The following is a 14788-nucleotide window of genomic DNA, read 5'->3' as shown; positions in this document are numbered from 1 at the left end:
TTTGTTAGGGTGTTTGGTTTCATGGGCTTAGGTAAAACCACTGGTAACTGTTGATTTGATTCCTCTTGCCATGTTCTAAAGTTGTTTTTTTATTTCATGAACGATTATGTAATATTAGAAGCTATTTAAATATGCGTAGTTATCCAATCCAGACTTTGTTGCTGAAGTTAGTGCATCCTGATTTTTGTCTTTGCAGCACTTGACCAAATGTGGAAAACATTTGGTTTACCTACAAATGCCTATAAATGTAGGGCTGATTTTTGTTTTGCTTATGGGAGAACCCTGTGCAAAGCAGATTTTCAAAGTGCTCAGATGGAGATGTGTGTGGAAATCCTATCAGGTTTACCAGTATGATATTTTCCCATACAAAAAGTTCTTTTGGTGAGTGAGCCTACTTTGGTGCTGGATGCTGTGGTAAGATTAGGACTGAACACAGGATCATGAATATAATAAAACAAGTATTTTAAAAAATCATTACATGTGGGTTCCTGTCTCCTGCTTTCAAATGTTGAGAAATGGCAGTTAACCCCCTCATGGAATAGGGTGCACCTCCACAAAAATAAGAACAACAAAATCCCATGAGAAGTTTTGCCATTGCTAGAGGATGGGGGGTGGCAGAGAGTCCTGTCCTTCATTAGTGCATTTGCACTTTCTGGGCAAATAGGCACAAAGTGAAGAGCAAGACTTCTTGGAAGATCCTGCCCTACCATGTACAGTGAGTGAGAAAGTATGAAGCAGATGAAAGAGCTGGCAGTCATGATTTTGCCTTCAATAGTACTATTTCTCCCCATACATTCAGTGCTCCAAACCATGGTAACGATTTCTGCTAGCCCTTGAGCACAGATTGTTCTGCAGCAAAATATCTGTGAATTCCAGCATGGCTGTGCTGACCTGCCTTGGAGCAGAGCTGTTCCCAGACCACAACCTCCAGTGGCAGTTGCTGACATGCATCCAGCATTGCAGGTTCTGCCTGAAATCTGTATCCAGATCATGTCCAGGCAACAGGCAGTCTGTATGTCACGCTTTTGATTTATAAGGGTCGGGATCTGCAATCAGTTACGCCCATGTGGATCTAGTAAAAAAAAATGAGATTGCCTAGGTGTGAATGAGGCTGGGTGTTAATGCTTCTTCCAGTGTGTAATTATAGGATTGTTCACCTGTGAAGCAGAATTGATTTCAGCTCTCTCTCATGCAGAATAAGGAATTAACTAGGGATAAAATCTTCAAAGCACTTCAGTGATATAAATATTAATTTGAAAAATGGAAATTAAATGTTTTTAAAGGCAGCAGATATTCATTTATATGGTGAGTCAAGCAGCAAGAAATATGTCCCTTTTCTTGAAGCTGACCCACTCTTTGTGGTCCCCTGTTGGGAGTTTGGTAAAACATTCCTTGCAGAGGAGCTGTCTCATTATTCCCTTTTCATTGTCAATGTTTATAGAAACTACTTTTCATAATGGAAGAACATATTCTGTACTGCAGCAACCTGATTGTCTTTTAAGTTCTCTGAAGCCTTGAGTTACAGGCTGCAAATGATTGTGGCAATAACAATAATAAATTCCAATCTTAATTACAAAATGGGGAAGAAAGGAAAACCATGGTTCATATTCAGCCAGTTACTTAGTGAGAGATGCCTCTGTTGAGTTTTGCACACTGGACCGGTGACTTTGACAGTTCCTGCTCCTTGAAATTGCCTCCATATTTCTGCCTTTGCAGTGTAGTACTCAGGCACCTCCTGTACCATGATGCAGCAGATGGAATGCACCCAGCCAGCCTGCTCTCAGGTGTGCTGGCAGCTGCTTTTGGCCCAAGTGGTCCTGACTGTCCATTTCAGTCACAGTCTGCTGTGTTATCTAATCATAGAGAAAGTGAAATCCCAGATGCTGCTTTCTTCCACAACTTCTTTCCCATCATGTGGTGCCATAATAGAGCCTAATGAGGCATGTCCACCAGCATATGGCTGAGCTATCTCAAGTGTCTCTATAGATTATGTATCACCAGATGCAAAGCTAATGCCCTGTCCTACAAATGCTGAAAGAAACAGAATGCACACAGTTAAAAGTTAAAATGGGTTATTAAATTTCTGCATACTACAGTTTTTGAGGTTGGAGGGAACCATAAGGAAAACACATACTTTTTACTTGGATTCTGCCCTTGGTCTCATGGTGTCCCTGGTCCTGCAAAAGAGAGCTGAATTGGCAAGACGTACTTGCCTATTCCCCTTTTTCCCTATGACACAGCAAAAGAATGAAGAAGGAAAACAAAATCTTTTATTAATTTTCTTTTTGCTTTCTGTAACTGAACTGGCATGGAGTGTGCTGCAATGTGTCTAGGTCAGCAGAGATGGAGCTTTGACTCTGAAATATTTCTGTTCAACAAGTCTTCAGAGCTCCTGGAGTAGAGCTCTGTTTGCTCCACCCTTTGCTAAAGGATGTTCTGGAGTCTTTAGTTACTGCTCTGAGAGTAAGATTTTCAGTTTGATGCTTTTCTGTAGAAGTTTTCCAGTTCCCACATTCCTCTTGAAGTATCTAAAATGAGAAGGACATATTTATATCCTTGTCAATAGAAAAATATCCAGTTGGAAAATTAGTAACATACAGCCCATTTGATTGGTTTAAATTAATTGGGCAGAAATTATGTGTACATGTTTATCCTCTGGAGAAAAATAGTTAAACCCCTTTTTCCATGAGGCTATTATTGCTCAGATTACCTCAGGAAATACCAGAAGTCTATATCCTTGAAGGACTACTTTGTTGAGCTGCTGAAGTAATCATAGAACTCAATCATCAGAAGAAAAAAATATTTTAAAAGCCAAAATAAGGTTGTTTCTTAGAATTGCATCAGTTGTTAGCAAAGAAGCTGAATCAGTACTGAACCCTGAATCTATCTGTATGTATCACTGTTGAGCTTTTAGTGTGGTTTGTCACACTGGAATCCCTTTTTGTTAGTAAAAAGTGTTTTCCCTTGATCCTGAGGACCCTTTTACTTCATTTTAAGCGTGTCAAGACACAGTTTATTATAGTGTCCTAGCAGTATATTTGGAGCATATACTGCATGCACATTTGAGTATTTATAAGAATTTTATTTCTTTTCCATTATTCTGCTTAAAACTGGATTGTAGAAAATTCAACCTAAATTCTGAGAAGATATATTCTCATTGAATCATCCATTGATTCTCCTAAGGCACTTTGAGCTAACTCTAGTTTTACCCTGTCTAACCACTAAATGTCCAACTTGAATGGCAGACATCATCCCTACTAAACCTGTCTTGACAGCCAGGAAATTATAAAGGTAGCCCAAAGTTTAAAGGTTTGGTTTTACTGAACTGCCAGAGCATCTGTGTCTTCACCAGCTGCTACAAAAAAAACTAGGTGATTCCTTAAAAATATCTATAGGTATGTAAAATGTTGTCCCTGTTAGTTGAATTACTTGAGTTTACTGCAATTTTACTACTTAACACACTGTGATTCTAGCATTTAGTGTATATTTAGTTAGACACACTCATTGCTAATAAAAATTTTCTTGTGTTTGGTTACCTTTCATCTTCATTTTCATGTTGAAAAATTTACTTCACAAATAGATTGTTCTGAGGAATGTACTTCCAAAGTGCTGTATTTTGGGACTGAACATTGTATTTTCTTTTCAAATAATTACTTAATAAAGTTCATATAAAATGTAATTGTTAGCAGCTTGCAAATTCAATGGACCTTAGAATTCACTATTAAGGGGTATTTTGACAAAAACTTGTGATCAGATTGCAGGTGATTTCTTTCCAGATACTTTCCACAGAGCCCCCTGCTCCTAAGATGTATATTTTGGAGCTTTGACTCCTTTGTGTGTGTATTTTATTTCATGAGTTACTTAAGCAGAATGTCTCTACAGCCTGTTTGAAATAACATTAACTTTACTATTTGCAGAGGTAAATTAATCTTCTGAAACAATACTTGTTTTCCACCTTGATGCATTTCCAAATTGGTATTGACTAGTAGTAGTAGTAAAATTTAGCATTGTTAAAGATTTAACTGAATCTAAAATTAGATTTTCTAAAATGTTTCTAAATTAGAATTATGGACACTGTGTTTTGAAACAGAACTTGCTGTCTTTCAGTGGCTCAGTGAATGGTAAAGATCACATAGTATGAAAAGAACTTGGCTCTCAAAAATTTAATTGGGAGTGCTGATTTTTTTCTACATGGTCTGACCTTCTCTTAGAGTAGCAATATGTGTTGAAACTATTTTGACAACCTGCTGAATTTTATCTTACATGTCTCTTAAGTGCTATTTTATTTCTGTGTACTCTCAGGAATTATTTACCTGACCTCAGCTCTTGGCCACATAGCACATTCTGCATTCTTCCTGACTGTTTCTGCACGGGATGGGGGTGGCCTTCCCTCTGCCAGCAATGCAGCTGTCACAGTAAATGTCCTTCAGACTGTTTTGGTCCCTGCCATATTTGAGAGATCCCGGTATAGCTTTTCTGTTCCAGAAGATGCACCTGAAGACAGCATGATTGGCACTGTAAAGGCCAGAGAGCCTCCAAGTAAGTCATGTTCTCAGTCAGAGATTATGTTGTATTTTTGTTGTGACCATTAACTGGAAATAGCTGTAGATTATTTTTTTTCCCCATAAACCTCTGTGTTATTTATTCAGTCTGTCAAGCATTAAATTGAATTTATCTTTGGTATTTACAGCAACTGGTGTAATGGCTGATTTATCAGGATGCTCTTTAGAACAGTTGGAGATTTCTGGTATTCTCCTTGGTGGTCCATAGAGATTGGCAATGGCCTCCATTTTCTTCCTGATGGATTTCTATAATTGTAAATGAGGAGATAGGAAGCATGCTGTGAAAGTTTAAGTAAGTGTGACGGACTGGCTCATGTTAAAGTGTTAGCCATGCAGGGCAAATTTCAGAGCAATACTTAAAATCAGGGAGTACTCAGAAATATCAGAGGATCTGCAAGAAGTGCTCCTGGCCACTCCTCAAAAAACCAAACCAGAACCAACCAACCAAACAGAACCCCACATTGTCTCAAATTAAGTGGAGAAGTCCAGATGAATGTTTGCAGGACCTTTGGAAAATATATTTAATCCATCTGGTTTTGTTATCATTTGTAAATGGAAATGGATTAGCTCCTGACAGTCCTTGGTCATAAAGAGCCCTGTCCTGAGAGCTGTACATACTTGGTTCCTATGCAGAGCAGTGGGATCTGTGAGTCCACATAATAGCCTGATGATGCATCTGTAAATGTAAGGTGGTAGATGGCAAGGTTTCATACAAGCTTCATTAGTCAGGTCCTCCCATTTCTTTCTTTTGGGAAGAACTGTCCTCAGCGTGGAGGTAGCACCCACTGTGTGGCCTTGATAGAAAGCCTGAATCTTTAGACAGCTTTTTCTTAAGGTAGTGTCTGATGTATAAATGTTACAAGAATGGTCACCCATGAACAGTAAGTTTATTAAATTGCATTTTTTTTCAGGGAACTGCCACCTGTTTCATTCCTTGCTGTAATGAATGCCTGTGTGTAGTGAAATTGCTCCCACAAGACTAATTTATAGGCGTGTTTCTTCTGTATTTTAGATCAGGGAGAAACAAGAGGCTATTATGTGATTTTCTCTATAGAGTTTTATAATACCAGTGTGATGAAAATCAAAGAGTGCAGAAGTGGACAAACTGTGTAGATTCATATTTTACTGGAGGGCTCCAGGGATGGGAAGAAGGAAGCATAAAAAGCCCAAGAATGTCAAACATCTGCGTAGCTTACGTTTATTCCATTGAATTTAACAGCATGCATTCTCCCCAGATGTTCTTGCCAATGTTTATGTTATCACTTCCATTTTTTTTTTTGTTACACTTTTTGTTGTTGTTTCCATTTCTAGATTCGCTAGAAGTGGTTTCTTACAGAATTTGCTCCGGTGATCCGCATGGGAAGTTCTCTATTGACCCCCAGTTTGGCATTATCCGCACCAAGAAACAGCTTGACCACGAAGCTCAGTCTGTTGTGGTGCTCACTGTTCAGTCTCAGCTGGGTGACTCCCCCGTCTACAGCAGCACTCAAGTCAACATATCTGTGACAGACATCAATGACAACCCCCCCGAGTTTCTTACCAAATCTGATAAGGTAACCATCTCACATACCCAGCCTCCTGGCACTGCTGTCTACATTGCCCATGCAGAAGACAAAGACAGTGGCCTAAATGGGGCAATCAAATACAGTATTGCAAGCAAGCAGTCAGATGCATTTAGCATTGATCCAAGTCTCGGAGTGGTAAACCTTACCAGGACAGTGGTGGCAGAAAAGCAGCAGGAATATACTCTGCATATAGCAGCTGAAGACTGCGGGAGTCCTCCTCTGACTTCTTTGCTGATGTTGACAGTGGTTATTGAAGAGCAGAAGATGGGCCCTACTTTGGTCTTCCAAAGCTTGGTGTATCAAATAGAAGTCAGTGAAGCTACCTCTCCAGGTGCCCAAATCCTTCAGGTTCAAGCCCACTCCCTTGATCCACACAGTGTTACCTCCAATCTGAGGTATTCCTTAGAGCCTAGTACTGATTCCGTTGCATTTGGAATCAGCTCTGATACTGGCTGGATTTATCTTCGGAAACACTTGAACTATGAATGCGCACAGATGCTGTGTTTTAGAGCCTTGGTCAGCACGTCTGAGGACAAAAACCTTAGGCAAAATGCAAGTACATCTATAATAGTTAACGTCCTGGATGAAAATGATAATTCTCCCATGTTTTTGCGTGAGAGCTACTTCTTTGAAATTGAGGAAAATCCGATTCCCAGTGGTGTGGTTGGCACCATTACAGCTGTTGACAAAGATTCAGGACGAAATGGACAGCTTTCCTATTTCCTCTTGTCTGATGGAAAGTATTTCAAGATGAATTCCAACACAGGTAGCATTTTATGATTTGTAATCTGCCTAATATTGCTTTTGGAAAGCAGCCTTCCCTAAGGGTACGGAAGTAAAGTATAAAGCTTCCAGAAACTGCTGTGAATCTTTTGGGTTGATATATGAATATTTTAACTCGGAGTGTCACAATTTGGGGAATGAAATAAACCCAATATATTTTCATGAAGAATGGACTGGCCCTTAGGATTTTTTTTTCATTAATTTGTTCAGGTCACTTGGTCATAAGTTTTGGTGTTTGGCTGAAACAAATTAAAAGAAGTTGTTTTAAGTTATAGCTTCAATAGTTCATATGAGAAAAATTTTTGCCTGTGATCAAGTAGAGTTGAAAAGTCCAAATCAGCCATAAGTAACTATAAATGTACTTATGAAGTTAGACAAAGTGATTTAAAATACTTGTGAATGCTTCTGTAACTGACATCAAAACTGAGTTCATGTTGTACACAGCATCAAAGAAGTCAAATTGGCTGAGAGAAATTTTTCACAGCATAGGGTGTACTCTGCAGTGAATCCCAAATGCCTCAAGTAATAGAGGTTATGTCTACACAGTGTAACACCAGAGACCAGAGCATGGAGAGCCTAAAGGAAGGGAATTCTTCAAGGGATACAGGCACCGTAAATAATCCAGTTTAGCAAAATGCTGTGTAGGAAGCGATGATCTGCTGTTTAAAATTCCTATTTCCAGATGTCCAGTCCCCATGGGGAGTGAAAAGGCTTTTCCAGAATTTCTCTGTATGAATCTCAAAATAAAAGCAGCTTTTGAGTACACTTATGGAACTTTACAGGCAAACAGAATACTAGGAGTTAACCAAGAAGGTTTTTAAAAACCATGTGGTTACCTGTGTGATAAGCTTTGATCAACCACAAATCTGTGGCTGTATTGGGTATGGCTAAGCAGACAGGGAGAATATTGGTCAGATTTATTTGCTGGGTTTACCAGAATGCATGGGAGACATAAGGGTTTATGATTAATGCACATAATTAATTAAGGCCCCTTGTCAGCACTTAAACCCCTGTGCTCATGTATTATCTGTCCTGGAGTGTGGTGAAGGCCAGATGGATTTCTTTGGAAGGTCGGCACTTTGGTTCATACTGTTTGATACCTTTGCTCTTGGGCACCCAGTGTACAGTAAAACGTGTCAATAGAGCACTAAAGTACATATGCAAAACTGTGAGTGACAGAATGTTTCTGCAGGATGGGGTTTGGAAAGCTGAGGTTTTCATGTCAATGATCAGGTGTATCAGAGGGCACTTATCATTATTTCACATTAAATTAAATGCATAATTGCATGCACTAAGACGAGTGCTAGCACACAGTAAACACCTAACTCCATTTCTCACCCCTTTTCTTTGGCTGTCAGGTGAAATCATAAACTGGGCGGCGCTGGACCGCGAGGAGCAGGCACACCACGAGCTGCAGGTGCTGGTGACGGACGCGGGGCAGCCCCGGCGCAGCGCCACGGCCACCGTGCGCATCGCCGTGCACGACCGCAACGACCACCCGCCATGCTTCCCCCAGGGGGTGCTGCGCCGACAGGTGGGGCGGGGCACCGCACTGCGCTTCCTGCAGGGGGCGCTGCGCCGACAGGTGGGGCGGGGCACCGCACTGCGCTTCCTGCAGGGGGCGCTGCGCCGACAGGTGGGGTGGGGCACCGCACTGCGCTTCCTGCAGGGGGCGCTGCGCCGACAGGTGGGGCGGGGCACCATGCAGCGCCACCCTGTGACCGCACCGCGCACTGCAGGTCCTTCCAAACCGGGGCACTGCACACAGTCAGATGTAAAGGATTGCACGAGCCTAACTCTGTTCATGTGTGCACTGGAATCCCTTTTGGTTTCCAACCTCTGAGCTTGCCATAGTAAAGATGTTCGAGTTAGTGTTCTATACAGACTGTGACAGAGGATTGCTAGAACTCTGTTGTTTAACCATCTCCTGAAATACTCATTGCACACTAAATATTACTGAAATGGAAAACAGTGCAGCAGCTAAACTCTTGTGTTATGGCAAGGGATTTGAATAAGATGGCTTTATCCATGTATAATTTCAAATAATTTATGAACTGCTTGGTGACAGGTTTTGGAAGGGCAGCCATCAGGGACACTTGTTGCCACCATCTTTGCAAAAGACTTCGATTCTGGAAACAACGGTGTTGTATTATATTCAATAGAATCAGGTAAGAATTTCAAGGGTTAATTAATACAAAAAGATACATTAAAATAACTAGCATTTTAGAAAAGCCATGTATCATACCAGATTTTATGTTTATTTTGTGTCAGGTAGAATAAAGCTGCCTTTGGAAATAGGAATCAGCACCACCATGTGTCTTACAAAGTATTTAAGGAAGTGTAAGCAGCTGCCTTTCCTCCCTTTGCTCTCTGCCCCATCTTTCATGTGGTTTGGTTGCTTCTGTGGCTGGCCAGAAAGTGTTCAAACAGCTCTCAGAAAAGACTAGGATCGTGATCTTTTACTGTACAGTTTAGTATTTCAGTCAGTTTAACATCTTAAAGGAAAAATGAGCTCCCTTTTCCCATGACCAGTTGAAAATTTTCCTGCTAAAATAACAGTTTGTGATGGTCTGAGACAGGGATCAGAGGGATCAGCAGATAATCTGGACAAGCAATGAGGTTTGTGGTTTTTAGTTTGGGTTTCACCCTTTGTTTAGCAGTGTGTTAACCTGACATAGCATGGCCCCTTAAAGCACTTCTCTTTAGTTTTCCCCATAATTCCTACATGTAATATTTCACTTCTGGGGTAAGCGGTAGGATCCAGTTTTGTTTGCAGTGAAATTAATAACAGAGCAGTCCCAAGTTAGAACATGAGTGGGACTGGGGCATTAATACTGGTAGGAGACATAGATGTGATGTCTGGATTTGCTGCATACCACTTGCTATACTTCCATAAAAGTGAGAACTCCATCTATAACCAGGAAGGAAAACAGGTCTGTTCTCCTGCTTCCCTTCACTATTGCTTCAAAACAGTAAGAGTTCCCAGGAACAGGACTATTTCTTTTTTGTTTGGTTTCTGTTCTATTCTACCAGATTTATGTAATCAATACTTTTTAAGCTTGGGATTCGTAATCTATGGTAATTTGCATGTAGATACTACAGTTTCATCAGAGCTAGAAAACATCATTGCCTTAATTTGAATATAAATGACTGCCTATTCCAGAGGGAATTGGATGGTATCTTAGACTTCTGCATAGTGAGTAAGAATATTTTGCACAAAAAAGTTCCCCCTTGTGAAAAAGGGGAGGAGCAGTGTGCAACCCTTTGTTTGAAGAGTGATGGCCAGGCAATACAGTAAGTGTTTTTCAGGGGTCTCTGCCTGTTCATGTATCTAACTATATCCCCTTCCTTCAAACAGCATGTTGGATTTTCTTACTGGCTTCACTGTAGGGCCCCCAGAGGGGAGTAAGTAAGAGTTCAAATTATAAAAATGACTAGCAACACAAAATATATGACTGGTGTTGCAAAAGCCGTCTCTGGAAAGAACAAAAACATAAAAACAGCAGCAAACACACCCCCATCTCCCCCCATTTCAGATGCAAAAAACCACTAAAAATCCCTCCCAGCCTTGGAACTAGATATTTTCCTGATAAACAAATCCAGAAACAGCTGAGCTTCTCTGATACTAATTTTTGTTGCTGTTAGTTGGCTCACAGCCTTTAACATCTGGTCTTCTGTTTCATGGTGAAGTTTTTGTCTGGTTTATATTAAAAATAGTATTTTCTTGTTCTGGGACACTGTTCAGTACTTAAATATGAAGAAGAAACATGATCTGATTTACAGCCATATTTGTTAAACAGAGAGACAGCAGGTTAATTGGAGAACTCCATACAGACCAGTGCTTTATTCTTCAGTCATGAGGCTGCCACAAGATGGAGAGCTGCGAGTGTCAGTGTCAGCTGTTAAGCTTGTAAATGTTCCTGGGTAATTTTTAATGTTCTTGAGATCTTAAAGAAATTTCAAGATAGGAGCAATATATTAAGCTATGTAGGAATGTTAATGACAAATGCCAACAAAATACATGAGGGCAAATCTGTAAAAGAACTATGAGGTTTACGCACCAGATAAATTTTAGGTTACAGGGAAGTGTTTCCTTCAAAATGCCCCTTCCTCTTCCTAGAAAATCAAAGCAAACCATGCCTTAAAAATGTATATGCATCAAAGTGGGTGGTCACATGGCCCTACTTCCACTTCTGTGTTATCACTAACTCAGAGGGAGTTAATCCCAGCTGTGTGTACTGTTTATTCCTTAGTGATGCTGGCAGTCAGAAAGTGATTTGCCTGGTCTTCTTTATGACTGTCAATAGGATATAGTATAGCATTTATAACAGAAATTAGTGTGTATTTATAGGGCATCTGGAACTACTGCTTTGTGTGTTAAGTCTAGCATTGACAGAGGCTTTTACGGTTATATTTGGAGCAATTATGTGAATGCAACATTAGCCCTTGACTACACAAGTGCCAAGAGAAGCCTAGTTACACTGCTAACATGCACAAATTGGCAAGTGCTGTCCATGTGTCTATGAAGAAGTCCTTGTTCTCCAGAATGACTTGCAAGCAGCGTGCAGGGAGCATTCACAGACTTGTAGAGGGCTACATTTCTGCACAAGCCCTCATCACGTTCAGGTTCTTTGGGAGCCATGGCCTTGCCTTCCTCTTTTCTGTTAAAGGAAACAACTTTTCCATCATCTCAAAGGAGAAGGACATGGTCCGGGCACTAAGTATTTTAACGCCTAGGAAAGAAATAGTTGTTCAGGAAATTTGGTAAAAATACGTAGCTAACTATGACTGTGTGCTGAGGTCACTAATCTCTGAGAAATCTCTGGTGTTATTTTCTGTCGGCTTTCTGGGCCATTTTGCCTAAATGCCAGTTTCTGTAAGGCCTGAATGTTCAGCCAGCCAAAGTTCACAGTAACACATTGCTTGGTGTTTCTCAGGGCACCATTGGTTTTTTCTTTTTGGTTCTAAAACTACAATTTCTCTGAACATCTTTGAGACCACAGAGCTGAAAGAGTGTCTGAGTTTTGGAGAACCTCATGTAAATGAAAGTCTGGCCAACAGTTGGACAAGACAGAGGTGAAAAATTTAATTGTAAAAACATATGTATTTATTGGCAGTTTACTTTTGCAAGCTCAAGAAGAGGCTGGGGCCATTGGAGTTTAGTTTTTGAGAGATTCAGTTTTTTTCTGTTCCATGCTTCATCTGCTCTTTCCAGTTTCCTTATTTCTTATCCATTTCTCATATACTTTCTTCATTTTCTCCTCAGATGCAAAAGGACATATTTAGGGTGTTTGATATAAGCAGCAGTTGTTTAATTCGGGTGATTTATGGAGATAAGAGCTAAGGAAATATTTCTGGAAGTGCAGCGAGCATGAGCTTTTAGACCAATGACTGACATGCTGTGTAGGTGTTAAACTTTTTTCCCAGTGTAAAAGTTTTTTCTGAATTTCAATCAAATGGCTACACTTGGAATACTAAATAAAAATATTGTAAAAATAGATTGATAAAAATACCAAAAAACCAGACATGGGGCATTTCAGTTTTGATTGTCTTTATAATGTGGAATCAGATAAAAAAATGAAAACATGAAACACTTACAAAATGGAAGTCCCAAGGGGTTTTTCTTATATACAATGTCTCTTTCCAAAATTTTCAGACTTTTTTACCACCAAAATATGCACAAAACTATTTCATGCAATATCTGAATTTTAGTGTAACTCTAAGTGTAGGTTTTAGCAAAATACTGAAAATATATGCATGCAATTCACATTGTGTTCTGTTTCTCATATCTCCTGTGACTTTTGCCTAGCTGGGATTTTGTGTCATTAAACATTATATGGAACAAAGTAGCAGATCTGTGACTGTAGACATCTTGTTGGGACCTACACCAGGAAAGTAAACCAAAAGCTATTTATGAAAAGAGTGATATAGCATTAATATTTTGAAACTACCATGAAAAATGAAAAATGCAAGACTGTCACATTCAATATAATTGTCTTTATATATTGTTTCCTTTTGTTGGCAATTTCCTTGTCAATGTTCCAGACAGCAAGACTCAACTCAGAAGGGACTGATGGAGAATTAGAAAGCTAATTCATGCAAAAAATAGGAGAACAATATTAAAAAAACTCCTATTTATTGGTTGTGAAAACCCAATTTTCTAATTAGTTTGCTAAATGGTTTTTTTCTTCAAATGTTACAGGTGCAAATATTTTACAGTTGCAGATGATATAATTGGATACAAAAGTGAACATCTATATGTGCAGTTAACTAATTTGAGTGTGCAGATTTGGAGGACATAAACAGCTTCATGCTCACTTAGGTGTCAATGGAAATATAGTTGTTTATGTGTGTTTTGTGTGCTACATCTGCACTGAATTTATTTTTACCACAGTTGCTTACTGTAATAGTGGCTGTTATGCTGCAGGACTTTATTTAACCTGCTAGCGCACCTTACTGAAAATTCGCATAACAGAAAGCTGTTTGGATAGTATTCTAAGAGAGAAGTACTTATAACAATTGTCATTTTCTCAGTTTCTGGTGATGTATACAGAGTAATAGGTATTTCCCATTTTACTAAAATTTGAAAGTAATTTGTATTCTATTTCTTGAACATGGGGGAGATACATATCAGTCTCATTTTCCAGGGGAGGTTTAGATTGGAAAAATTTCTTTACTTAATTGTTTGTCAAGCATTGGAACAGGCTTCCTAGGGAGGTTGTGGAGTCATCATCCCCAAAGGTATTTAAAACACATGTAGGCATGGTACTTAGGGATATGGTTTCGGGAATTTGGCAGTGTTGGGTTAAAGGTTCCACTTGATGATCTTAAGGATCTTTTCTTCAACTTAAATGATTCTCTAATTCTAAGTCAAGAAGAGCTATTTATTCATCTGTGGTAAAATTATTCTTTGCGACTCTCAAATAAATGATGTGGCTGCAAGTAATAACTTCAATTAAAAGCCACTTATTATTAGAGTGCCACCAGTCCTTGATGAAAGATATGAGCATAATTTCCAATATTCACATGTTGCTCTGCAACAGCTTACTGTAAGATTGTGGCTACCCCCATCTGTCTGCTGGTACAGAGCACAGGGAGGGCAGGTGGTGTGGCTGCAATCATGGCATATTGTAGGGGTCAACAGTGCTCTTTGCTGACCCCATGATCTGTGAGTCACAGGAGATTCTTTACCCTTCATGCCAGTTTGGAGACTAAGACTTAATTCTTTCTCTGGCCCTGTCTGCCAAGGTTAGAAATGGGAGGACCAGTCCTGGGCTATCTGTCACCCTCCTGATGCACACATCACTGGTGTGAGTGAAGTTGTTACAAAACTGGGCAGTTGCTTTAGTACTCTATGGAGTTTCTCTCCATATTTTTCTAAATCCACATTAAGTGGTTTATAATAAGTACTCAATGAAGGAAGAGGAGGTGAACCAAAAAAGCCAGAGAGATCCAAATGAGTGCAGCAAGTTCCTTTCCTCCGGGTCCTGCTCTTTTTCACTGTTCATTACAATGTTCAGTACTATGGAGTCAAGCTGCTACTGATTTTCAATAACACATGTCCATTTTTACCCCACAGAAGAGGATATAGGATACTTTCAGATTGATGCTGTCAGTGGAGAGTTAAGAACAACCCGGCCTCTGTCACATGCTGAGAGATCTGACTACAGAATGATGGTGATAGCCAAGGACCAGGGGATGCCTTCGCTTCAAGGACATGCTGCTGTTTACATCCAGGTACTTATTTACCTTGTGCAGGTAGAACAATTATGTTAAATGCTTAATTTCTTTGAAGAAAAAAAAATTTGGAAGAAGGTTGGGAAATTGACTGAAAAAAGGAAGAAGCTCAAAATTGTAAGCACATTGTCTCATGGTAAT

The 14788-nt window shown here is 39.7% G+C and overlaps 1 protein-coding gene across 1 annotated transcript in view; it reads left to right on the top strand.

Moving 5' to 3' along the window:
* Nucleotides 1-14788, top strand: part of DCHS2 (dachsous cadherin-related 2) — a 105186-nt gene that overhangs the window by 58753 nt on the left and 31645 nt on the right. The window contains exons 4-8 of the mRNA XM_054633831.2: nucleotides 4303-4539; nucleotides 5874-6893; nucleotides 8269-8444; nucleotides 8979-9078; nucleotides 14490-14647. Coding sequence (XP_054489806.2) covers nucleotides 4303-4539; nucleotides 5874-6893; nucleotides 8269-8444; nucleotides 8979-9078; nucleotides 14490-14647 — 1691 coding nt within the window. The remainder of the gene's footprint in view (nucleotides 1-4302; nucleotides 4540-5873; nucleotides 6894-8268; nucleotides 8445-8978; nucleotides 9079-14489; nucleotides 14648-14788) is intronic.

The sequence above is a fragment of the Agelaius phoeniceus genome, chromosome 4, assembly GCF_051311805.1.
Source record: "Agelaius phoeniceus isolate bAgePho1 chromosome 4, bAgePho1.hap1, whole genome shotgun sequence".
NCBI classification, from domain to species: Eukaryota; Metazoa; Chordata; class Aves; order Passeriformes; family Icteridae; genus Agelaius; species Agelaius phoeniceus.
Note: the sequence above shows the minus strand (reverse complement) of the source record. Positions and strands in the feature narration are given on the sequence as shown.